This window comes from Podarcis cretensis (genome assembly GCF_951804945.1).
Source record: "Podarcis cretensis genome assembly, chromosome: 4".
NCBI lineage: Eukaryota > Metazoa > Chordata > Lepidosauria > Squamata > Lacertidae > Podarcis > Podarcis cretensis.
Window position 1 is genome coordinate 16,551,914 of NC_137173.1, and position 11,864 is coordinate 16,563,777.

General features: G+C 43.3%; 1 protein-coding gene across 10 annotated transcripts in view; it reads left to right on the forward strand.

Annotated features, from left to right (window-relative positions):
• FAT3 (FAT atypical cadherin 3) overlaps window positions 1–11,864 on the forward strand; it is a 459,497-nt gene that overhangs the window by 347,481 nt on the left and 100,152 nt on the right. For all 10 annotated transcript variants that reach the window (XM_079973210.1, XM_079973209.1, XM_079973212.1 and 7 more), the window contains one exon: window positions 11,145–11,420. In XM_079973210.1, coding sequence (XP_079829336.1) covers window positions 11,145–11,420 — 276 coding nt within the window. The remainder of the gene's footprint in view (window positions 1–11,144; window positions 11,421–11,864) is intronic.

Sequence of the window (11,864 nt, forward strand, 5' to 3'; positions counted from 1 at the left end):
GCTTGTCTGCTAACCCAGTTTGTTCTTTCATAGCTATTTGCCATTAAAATCCATGGGCCTAATGCAACTATTTCTATTGCTATAATTCTTGCCCACTCTTCTTGGATGCATAGACCCAGTGTGGCTTCCAGAGCCGTAAAACAAAACTAGCATTAATAAAACAATAAAACCATCATTGAAAAAATAAGTTGGCTTGCCCAGGGTAATCCAGTGACATCATATCTGGCTATGATTTTAAACCAGGTCTCCTAGGTGAAGTCCCCCCCCCCCAAAAAAAAACAAACCAGAGGGAGAGTAACTCCCCTTTTTACCATGAATGCCAAGGAATTGATGTTTTTGAATTATGGTGCTGGAGGAGACTCTTGAGAGTCCCATGGACTGCAAGAAGATCAAACCTATCCATTCTGAAGGAAATCAGCCCTGAGTGCTCACTGGAAGGACAGATCCTGAAACGGAGGCTCCTAGACTTTGGCCACCTCGTGAGAAGAGAAGACTCCCTGGAAAAGACCCTGATGTTGGGAAAGATGGGGAGGGCACAAGGAGAAGGGGACGACAGAGGACAAGATGGTTGGACAGTGTTCTCGAAGCTACCAGCATGAGTTTGACCAAACTGCGGGAGGCAGTGGAAGACAGAAGTGCCTGGTGTGCTCTGGTCCATGGGGTCACAAAGAGTCGGACATGACTAAACGACTAAACAACAACAAAAAGGAGAAATTGTTCCCTTCCTATAAGCCGGTCTTTGGTTGGAAGTTCAGGAGGTGAGAGGGAATACTCATTGTTGACAAGATAATTTGCCACACTGTGCAAAGGCATTGGAAAAACATGAGGTCTCCCCACTGCCCGAAGTTCTGAACAGACTGATGCAGAGGGAAATGCTTTTGCATCTTATATGTACTGGACTTGAGCCCACAATGGATCCTGAACCCAGGTCCTGCAGATAAATATTGGATAGGGTAAAAAGTGCCCATATACACACAGCCCTCGAAATTCTACATTCACTGGCGCACAAATGCACACCTCAAACAGTTGAGCCCTGCTCTAGTCTTCCTCTGAGAGACCTGCCCTCAAGAACTATGGATTTTGTGCTGCCTTCTGTAACAGACACATTGCTCTTGTGAACCAAACCTCATGTTCTTCAGTGTGTGTTGATAAATGAGGCTGTACCAGAGTGACTAACCTTGCAGAAACTGAATTAAGGAGGAATTCTGCAACAAATTGAAACTTTCAGAGCCCATTGGCACTTGGCAGAACACAAGCATTAACATTTCCCCATGACATTTTTTTTCTTTCTTTCTGAAAGCGTAAGCATACCAGAATGAACCTCTGTAAAATTCAAACGCGTTGCAGCAGCTCGGTGGTCTACTCGCCTTCTGCTCACTATGTTTATCTTTCAGAGCTGCCCACACTAGCAGCACTGAATTAATTGTATATTCGTTTTATTTAGTTGTTTGTCATGATCAAGAGAACTGTGCCCAATCTATGGGTCAGGGCCGAAATTTGAGTCGAGGAACAAGGAAAGCTCCCTGTTGCAGTGAGGATGTCAATATTCAAGAGGCTTTTTCTGAGAGCAAAGGCAAGAGATGGGATGAATTACAGAGTCTGCTCAGAGCATAGAAATGAAAGCAGAAGAACAACCCCAAGATTTGTAGCTGGTCTGCAGGCAGGAAGAGGAAGGAATGAGGAATAGTGGACTGCAGTCAGTTTGGAACAGGCAGAGGTATATAAGCAGGTGAGCTGAAGTTCTCAAAGGAGTCTGTTTGGCATGAATTTGGGTGCAGGCAACATGTCTTTCCAAGCTCCTCCTCTTCCTGGCAGAAAGCACATCTCTTCTGCTCTCTACTCTGATGCCTAATAGAAGTAGGAGACAATTGCTTTGCTGCATTCTAGGTAGGAAGGAGGAAGCAACACTTTCTCTCTGAGTAGGGAGAGGAATAGTTTGTGTGTGTGTGTGTGTGTGTGAGAGAGAGAGAGAGAGAGAGACCTGTAGTCATGTTACTTGAGCATCATAATTACTTCTCTGGTTCCCAAATCCAGCTGATGATGCCTTGCTTGAATCCAGACCTTGACGCAGTTTATTCTCTCTTACCTTTTCCGAACCATCCTCCAGGTGTGTTTCTGCACCCTGTTTCATCTCTCCCTCCTTCCCTCCCTCTCTGACACACACACAAACACACAAACAAACTCTTCTGTTTCCTTCAAAACCCTCAACAGTTCCTGGTGGAAGGAAAACATCTCCTAGCAATTAGTCCACGTTGACTTATCATTCTGGGATATTAACAAGTAATCTCCCCCTAACAGATTGATGGACCAGTAGCCGTAAGATCTCTGTCTGCGTATCCATCCTCTCTTCCCTCTCATTCTGGCCTTTTCCACATTTGCCTTTTGCGCCACTCTTTCTAGGCACAGGTCTGCACTTAAAAGCTCAGTGTCTGAGTTGTTTGTTTGTTTTGCCCTAGAGCTTTCCCTGCAAAAGCCTGCTCTTTAGCGCTCAGTTGGTGCAAACATGAATTTGGGCTTTCTGCAGATTGCTGTTTGCTCCGATTGAGCTACAGAGAGCGGATTTTTGCGGGGAATGCTCTGGATTTTAAAAAAAAGGCTATTTTGGCACACAACTTTAAAATGTGAACCATGCCTGGAAAGAGCAAAGCAAAGGCAGCTGTGGATAAGCTCTGCCCCCCCCCTTCTCATGCACACATGCATAAATATACATTATGTGATATGTATATATTCACATTTTTATCTAGTATTTCTCTTTAGTGGAGTAAAGCTTTTGGATAGCCCATTAAACAGTTGATTCTTGCAATATTGGGCAACAAACGTTCTGAAGTGAGCACACGCTGGTTTTGTTTTTCCCTGTAGACTTGCAATTAATCTTCTGTGTGTGATTTTAAAAAAATCTCCCCAGCAGGGCCAATTCCCCTGAACTAAAACAATATTCATGTGAAAATGGGAGCTTATGACATTTAAAATGCTAAGGCTTTTACAACAGGGCCAAACTAGACGTGATGCTGTTTATGCAATTAGCAATTGTGTGAATCGCTTTTGAATTGGGGGGAAAAAAATCCCTCATTTGCTCCAAATTCAAATAACAAGTGTGCAGGGGAGGGGAACAATCTGCATCAGGACCACGCCGGCTTCTTATCCAGATTGGGTTCCTTGTATTTTCACTACTACTAAAAGGGATAATAAACATTACAGTGGTACCTTGTTTTTTTTTTTTTGTTTTTTTTTATAATAATAATTTTTATTAATTTCCACACATATAATAAAGAACAATATAAAACAGTATCACATCATACTCATCGGTTCTTACCCTTCTTTCTTTGACTTCCCCATACCTCCCCATCCCTGCATCCTTGTTTAATAATTCTTTAGCAACCCTTAAGTCCATTGTCTTAGTTCCCTTTCGTAAAAGTTTCTTAAGTTTTTTTGTTTACTGCTGCAATTCTTTACTTCTTACCCCCTGGCATCCTAACATTCCTCAATTTTGCAATTATTTTTAAGATATATTTTGAAGTTCTTCCAGTCCTCTTCCATTGTCTCTTTCCCCTGGTCCCGGATTCTGCCCGTCATCTCGGCCAGTCCCATAAAGTCAATCACCTTTGTTTGCCATTCTTCCAGAGTAGGTAGTTCTTGCGTCTTCCAATACTTTGCCAGTAGGATTCTTGCTGCTGTAGTGGCATACATAAAGAAAGTCCTATCCTTCCTTGACACCGCTTGGCCCACCATGCCCAAGAGGAAAGCCTCTGGTTTCTTAGGAAAAGTCCACTTAAGGACCTTCTTAATTTCATTATAGATCATTTCCCAGAAAGCTTTAACCTTTGGGCAGGTCCACCAAAGGTGGTAGAAAGTGCCTTCAGTCTCATTACATTTCCAACACTTATTATTAGGCAAATGATAAATTTTTGCAAGCTTGACTGGGGTCATGTACCACCGGTAGATCATTTTCATAATATTTTCTCTTAATGCATTACATGCAGTAAATTTAATACCGGTGGTCCATAACTGTTCCCAGTCAGCAAACATAATATCATGACCGATATCTTGTGCCCATTTAATCATAGCTGATTTCACCGTTTCATCCTGTGTATTCCATTTTAGCAGCAAGTTATACATTTTTGATAAGTTCTTAGTATTGGGTTCCAACAATTCTGTTTCTAATTTTGACTTCTCTTTCTGAAATCCTATTTTCCTGTCCTGTTTAAACGTCTCATTTATTTGATGGTAATGCAACCAATCTCGGACCTTAGGCTTTAGTTTCTCATAACTCTGAAGTTTCACCCTTTCACCATCGTATTCTAAAATCTCATGATATTTTGGCCATTTAGAATCCATATTAAGCTTTTTTACTTCCCTAGCTTCCATTGGTGACACCCACCTAGGGGTTTTACTTTCCAACAAATCTTTGTATCTAATCCAAACGTTATACAATGCTTTCCTTACAATATGGTTTTTAAAGCTTTTATACACCTTTACCTTGTCGTACCATAAGTATGCATGCCAACCACTTCCAGATCCAAAATGTCAGTGTTCTCAAGAAGTAGCCAGTGTTTCAACCAGCAGAAAGCTGCTGATTCATAATAAAGTCTTAAGTCCGGCAGGGCAAACCCCCCTCTATCCTTTGCGTCAGTTAAAATCTTAAATTTAATTCTGGGCTTTTTGCCCTGCCAGACAAATTTTGATATATCTTTCTGCCACTTCTTGAAGCATTCCATCTTGTCCACAATCTGCAACGTCTGGAATAAAAACAACATTCTAGGCAATACATTCATCTTAATAGTAGCGATTCGGCCTAGCAAGGAAAGTTTCAGCCTTGACCATATTTCCAGATCTTTTTTAACTTCTGACCAACATTTTTCATAATTGTCCTTAAATAAGTTCACATTCTTGGATGTTAAGTTTACCCCCAGGTATTTTACCCTTTTTGTTATCTCCAAGCCTGTTTCATTCTGAAAACTCTCTCTTTCTTCCATTGTTAAATTTTTTTCCAACACTTTCGTTTTTTGTCTATTCAATTTAAAACCTGCTACTCGACCAAATATATCAATTAATTCTAATACTCTTTTAGTACTAGTATCTGGCTGTTGCAAAGTCAATACTAGATCATCTGCAAATGCTCTTAATTTATAATGTCTAACTCCGACCTGAACTCCTTTAACCAACTGGTCCTTTCTAATCATGTTTAACAATACCTCCAGGACTGATATAAAAAGCAAAGGGGATATTGGGCAACCCTGTCGTGTACCTTTTTCTATAGGTATTTCTTCTGTTACCACATTATTTACAATTAATTTGGCCTTTTGTTGAGAATATATTGCACCTATACCGTTTTCAAAACCTTGGCCTACCCCCATCCCTTGGAGATTCTTTTTCATAAAAGTCCAACAAATGTTGTCAAAGGCTTTCTCCGCATCCACAAAAATCAAAACTGCTTTCCTATTAATGTCAACATCCAGCAGCTCCAAAATATCTATAATGTTTCTCACATTGTCTGACATATGTCTACCTGGGAGAAAGCCTGTTTGGTCCTTATGAATCTCTTCTGCTAAAACTCTTTTCAATCTTTTTGCCAAAATGTCTGCAAAAATTTTGTAATCCACATTGAGTAAAGATATAGGGCGGTAGTTTTTAACCTGGTTCTTCTCAGTCTCTGTTTTCGGTATAAGTGAGATGAAAGCCTCTTTCCACGATTCAGGTGCCTTTTTCCCCTTCAAAATTTCATTGCAAACTTCCTTCAATGGTTGTGTCAGCCATTCTTTCAACATTTTGTAGTATTTGGCCGTCAGGCCATCTGGTCCTGGTGATTTTCCCAATTTCATATTTTGAATGGCACCCTCTATTTCTTGTTCTGTTATTTCCTCATTTAAGATCCTTTTACTTTGTTCTGAGATTTTTGGTAAACCGTATTTTCTGATGAATTCTTCTATTTCTTGCTCGTTGATTGGCCCTTGTGCATACAATTTCTTAAAAAAGCTTTGAAAACAATTGTTGATCTCATTGGGTTTATGGATAATTTTTCCATCCATTTCTAAACTTGTTACAGTGTTCATTTTCTGCCTTTTTTTCAATTGCCATGACAGAAGTTTCCCACATTTATCCGCTGATTCAAAAGTTCTTTGTCTCATTTGCCTTATCTTCCACTCTATTTGTTGGTTCATAAGCTCCATGTACTGCATCTGATAGAACTTTATTTCTCTCAAAATCTCATGGGATTTTGGTTTAGACCTCAACTTCTTCTCTCCTTCTTTTATTTTTTCTAAAATTTTTTCCTTCTTCTCATTTTGTTGCTTCCTCTTAATAGAATTTTGTTGAATTAGGAAACCTCGCATCACGGCTTTACTTGCGTCCCAAATTATTCTTTTTTCCACATCTGTTTTCCTGTTGATCTCAAAGTAATCTTTTAATGTTTTAAGGGCCTTCTTGTGGATCTCTTCATCCTTAAATAGGGTGTCATTCATTCTCCATCTAAAGGATCCAGTTGTTGTTAGTTTCATCTCCATCTTCACCGCATTATGGTCGGAGCACGTTTTTGGACATATTTCTACAGTGGTACCTTGGTTGGCTTGGCTCCTGAACACTGCAAACCTGGAAGTGAGTGTTCTGATTTGCAAAAGTTTTTGGGAAGCCGAATGTCCGATACGGCTTCCATGGCTTCCGACTGAGTGCAGGAAGCTCCTGCAGCCAATCGGAAGCCGCACCGTGGTTTTCAAACCATTCTGGGAGTCAAATAGAAGGCATGCTGGGATAGATGGACTAATAATCAGACTTTGTATAAGGTAGCTTCATACAGCATGACTATTTGAATTCCTAATAATAATAATAATAATAGTAATAATTTATTATTTATACCCTGCCCATCTGCCTGGGTTTCCCCAGCCACTCTGGGCGGCTTCCAACAAAACACTAAAATACAATAACCTATTAAACATTAAAATCTTCCCTAAATAGGGCTGCCTTCAGATGTCTTCTAAAAGTTTGGTAGTTATTTTTCTCTTTGACATATGGTGGGAGGGCGTTCCACAGGGCAGGTGCCACTACCGAGAAGGCCCTCTGTCTGGTTCCCTGTAACTTGGCTTCTCGCAGTGAGGAAACCACCAGAAGGCCCTCGGAGCTGGACCTCAGTGTCCGGGCAGAACGATGGAGGTGCTCAGACATTGAATCTTTACTTGAGATTCCTGCATTGAGGGGTTGGACTAGATTGCCCCATCCAACTCTACTATTTCATGATTCTGTGACTGAGGTTGCCAGGTGACCTTGAGCCTAATCTGCTGCAGAGGACTGTTGTAAGAATGCTGTGGGAACACACAGCTCAATGTAAGCTCCCCACCCACAATCTCTTCCTTAAATGTGGCAAAGTAATAATTTTGATTCCTATCCTCTGGGATGCATTGGTCCACCTCAGATACATCACAGCTTTTAAAAAATACATATAGCAGGTCTGTGCATGTCTTCTCAGAATACTCATTAAATTCATTGGAACTTACTCAGGTTCATGGGCATCGTGTATGGCAGCCACAATGTATGTTTATGCTGTGTTGGTGTCATTAGTCGTAATATCATGCAGCATAGAAAGGGGCATTACTTTAGACCCAACAAAACAGAATTAGACCTTTGGTTTTCAGTTCTTTCATTCTTAACTTTCCATATAATTGTTGTGGCTGTTGTTGTTGCTGTTGTTGTTTAGCAACCTAAGTTCCCAGCAGTGTGCTCAGTTTTAATGATTTCTACAATTCCTTATTTTTCTAAGGCCAGCAGAGTATCCCAGTGAGTATCCCAAGCCATAGCATGCAAGGGATATTTGTAATCATTAGCAATTCGGATTTTACAGGGTATCCATCGTTTCTACTGCTGCCTCCATCTTCAGCAAATCTGGGTACCTCGTCTTCCCTCTTCTGTTCCCCCAGCCATGTAAAGCTCACAGAAACGACTCCATCCCAAGCCTACCCTAAGCAACATGCAATATAGTCTTAACTTAGAGGGAATTTTATTGCAACTGCCTTCTAGACTGTTCCCAGGATAGGTCATTACAGGCAATTTTTTGGGAATTGTTTACGCACTTTCTGGTAAAGCATTCAGCAAACGTCTCACTAACGTCGCGGAAAGCTAATGTTTCATGTCTCTCCGAGGGCAACCTTTTTTCATAAAATACTATCATAATAGCTTATAAGTAAATCTTTTCCTCCATTAAAACGCGAAGTGTGGGTGTAAGTGACTGGGCTCAGACTGAAGCCTTGTAAACGCGTTCGAGTAGACATCCTCTCCACCCACCCCTCTACCCCCTACACACACTTAAAAAGTGTGGGGGCGGTGAGTTGTTTTCTTATTAGCTCCGTCTGCCCTTCGGATTTTTCCAGAGCTCACACTCTCTGCATCCTGACTGAACCTGTGTCAGGCAAAACAGCTGCTGAGTGCTTCCAGTAGCTTTATAATGGCTCACATTGTTGATGGAGGTAGCAATGAGACGGTGGCCACGCCGACCTCATCTACACAAGCAGCCGAACGAGGCAGGGGTGAAGTGACAGGCAATTCATTCAGGAAAAAACTTTACAGAAGTCAGCGATTCATCTGGTGGAGCATCGAATAAACTTTTTGCTGTGGCGGTGCTTTAGAATACAGTGGAAGAGAGGCATTTGAACCACGGTCTGTTCTCCCTTCACTATATTATACCCTGTGGTAGAGCACATCCTTTGCAGGGTTTGATCCCTGGCATCTTCAGTTGAGTTGGAAGAGCCCTATCTGAAATCCTGGAGATCAGCATCTTCTCAGTATAGACGTTTATAACATGGTGCATGGCATGGAGAATGTGGATGGAGAAAAGTTTTTTCTTCTTCTCTCGTAAGACTAGAACTTATAGATATCCAGTGAAGTTAGTTGTTGGAAGATTCAGGGCAGATTTTTTTATAGTACTTACCGTATTTTTCGTCCCATAGTTTTTTTGGGGGGAAATAAAGGAAAAAATGTTTTCCTTTATTTCTCCCCCAAAACCAGGTTGGGGAACAGCGGGATGGCGGCGCTGTGCCTCCCCGCCATCCCCCGAGCTTGTGGGCGCGTTGCGCGCCGGGCGACAGGCTGCTATCCACAGCGTGGGGAGCCCTGCGGGAACTCCCGCAGGACTCCCCACGCTGCGGATGTCTGCCGGGCGCTCTGCTTTCAGCATGCCCGGCGCTCCGGGAAGCAAGCTGCTATCCGCAGCCTAGACAGCCCTGCGGGAACTCCCGCAGGGCTGCCTAGGCTGCGGATGTTTTCCCGAAGCGCCAGGCGCTCTGCTTTCGGGGCGCCTGGCACTCCGGGAAGCAAGCTGCTATCCGCAGCCTAGACAGCCCTGCAGGAACTCCCGCAGGACTGCCTAGGCTGCGGGTGTCTTCCCGAAGCCTGGAGAGCGAGAGGGGTCAGTGCGCACCGACCCCTCTCGCTCTCCAAGCTTCAGCGAAAGCCTGCATTCGCCCCATAGGACGCACCCAGATTTCCCCTTCATTTTGGGGGGGAACAGCGGGATGGCGGCGCTGTGCCTCCCCGCCGTCCCTCGAGCTTGTGGGGCTGGCCGATGTCTGCCCGGCACGAGGGGCGCTCTGCTTCAGGGCGCGTTGCGCGCCGGGCGACAGGCTGCTATCCACAGCGTGGGGAGCCCTGCGGGAACTCCCGCAGGGCTCCCCACGCTGCGGATGTCTGCCGGGCGCTCTGCTTTCGGTGCCCCGGCGTCTTATGGGGCGAAAAATACGCTACTCGTGCAGTGCATAGTTGAACTATGGAACTCACTTCCACAGGAGGCAGTGATGTCCACTAACTTAGATGGCATTAAAATCCATGGAGGAAAAGGCTATCGATGGCCACTAGCCATGATACCTGCGCCTTCACAATTTAAGACAGTAACCCTTCCGAATAGCAGTTTATGGAAGCCACTGGACAGCAGAGTGTTCTTGTGCGCAGATCCTGTGCTTGTCAGTTTCCTGCAGGCATCTGGTTAGCCACTGTGAGAGCAGGATGCTTGACGAGATGGGCCATTGGCCTGATCCAGCAAGCTCTTCTTATGTCTCTGACCTAGTTGGTCTGACTTGGTACAAGGCAAGCTAACACCTTCATGTGCTGCTTTGCAGCCAGGCAATTAACCTCAAGCACCAGACGACTAAAGACTCATATAAGGTTCCTTTCTCAGATAGGAAACAAGTAGGGAATGAAGGGATGATTTCTTTAAGAGTGCAATCCTACACCTGTCTATTCCCTATTGAACTGAATGGGACTTAACCTTGGAACGGTCACATACATCTATTTTATGTGTTTTATTGTGGCCTGCCAAGTCTTCCCCACAGACATATTGGAATGGTTAGTCTATAGGGATGGGGGAGAATCTTGATTCAGTTCTCATTTAAAGGCAAACCTACCTATTTTGCACTTTCTGAAACCATGCAGAAACTGAAAAGCAACCATCCTTTGAAACTCACACTCCTCCAAACTTTGCAAAGACACTGTGTCTTTTCTACTGCCTGGTGATGCATCCTAGAACTTTGCTTTATGAACCACGTATCCTGTACCTTGAGCTCATGATGAGACTGTGTTTCTTAAACAAAGCACTGGGGTTTCCTCAAGCCAAGAGTTCCAAGGACTGAGTCCAAATGATAAGCCAAGATCAAACTGAGAGCCAGTGTGGTGTAGTGGTTAAGAACGGTAGTCTCGTAATCTGGGGAACCGGGTTCGATTCCCCGCTCCTCCACATGCAGCTGCTGGGTGACCTTGGGCCAGTCATACTTCTCTGAAGTCTCTCAGCCCCACTCACCTCACAGAGTGTTTGTTGTGGGGGAGGAAGGGAAAGGAGAATGTTAGCCGCTTTGAGACTCCTTAAAGGGAGTGAAAGGCGGGATATCAAATCCAAACTCTTCTTCTTCTTCAAACTTGGTCTGAAGATTATTGTTTTCTGGGAGTGAAACAAACCACATTCCCTAGTTTGGATGGAACTGTAAGCCGGATATTGCGATTTGTTTCCTCCTAATAGGAGTGGGGAGGAGTGAAGCAGGTGCAATTTGCTTGTGTGCAAGTAAGCGTAATCTATCATCATTATATGTTTGAAAACAGCCAGTGTGGCAGGTATCTGTGTATAATTTGCTTCTTCTCCAACACGAAACCCCAATTTTCCTCCTTTTATATTGCAGGTTCTCATCAAAGTATTGGACAACAACGATAACGGTCCAGAATTTTCCCACCCGAGTTACGACATCACGATTTCTGAGGACATCCTCCCTGACACTGAAATCCTGCAAGTTGAAGCCATAGACAGAGATGAGAAGCACAAGCTCAGCTACATCATTCATAGTAGTATTGACTCAATCAGTGTGAGGAAGTTCAGGATGGATCCCAACACAGGAGTTCTGTACACTGCCGAGCGCTTAGACCACGAAGCCCAAGATAAGCACATCCTAAACGTAATGGTAAGAACTGAATATTAAATGTGTGCTCAGGCACAATCAGTGCCTATTAATAGGTGTATGCTATAGTCTACTGATAAGGACAGAGGCTTTAAAAATTGGCAAGGAAGCAGTAATTAATTTTCCTCCCTCCACTGGCGTGCATTTATTTATTTGTTCCGTTCTTTCAGTGCTGAAGCTTTGTGAGGCTTACTATGAAAGCGTTTTTATCTCACAAAATTGTTTTGCCATCTTAAGGGAGAACACGGAAGAAACATTATAATCTCCCAATGCCTGGGCCTTTTATCAGAGGTGACTCTCTTAAAGAGTTTCTCAGGAGAAGTTTTTAAAGTTCTTTCAGAATCTATTAAACAAGGTGATTATCGCTCTTCTTGCCCATGCCCTGTTATTGAAAGCAAAGTGCTCTGATTCATCTTGCATTTCTGTAGGATTTTCCCAAGGCAGAAG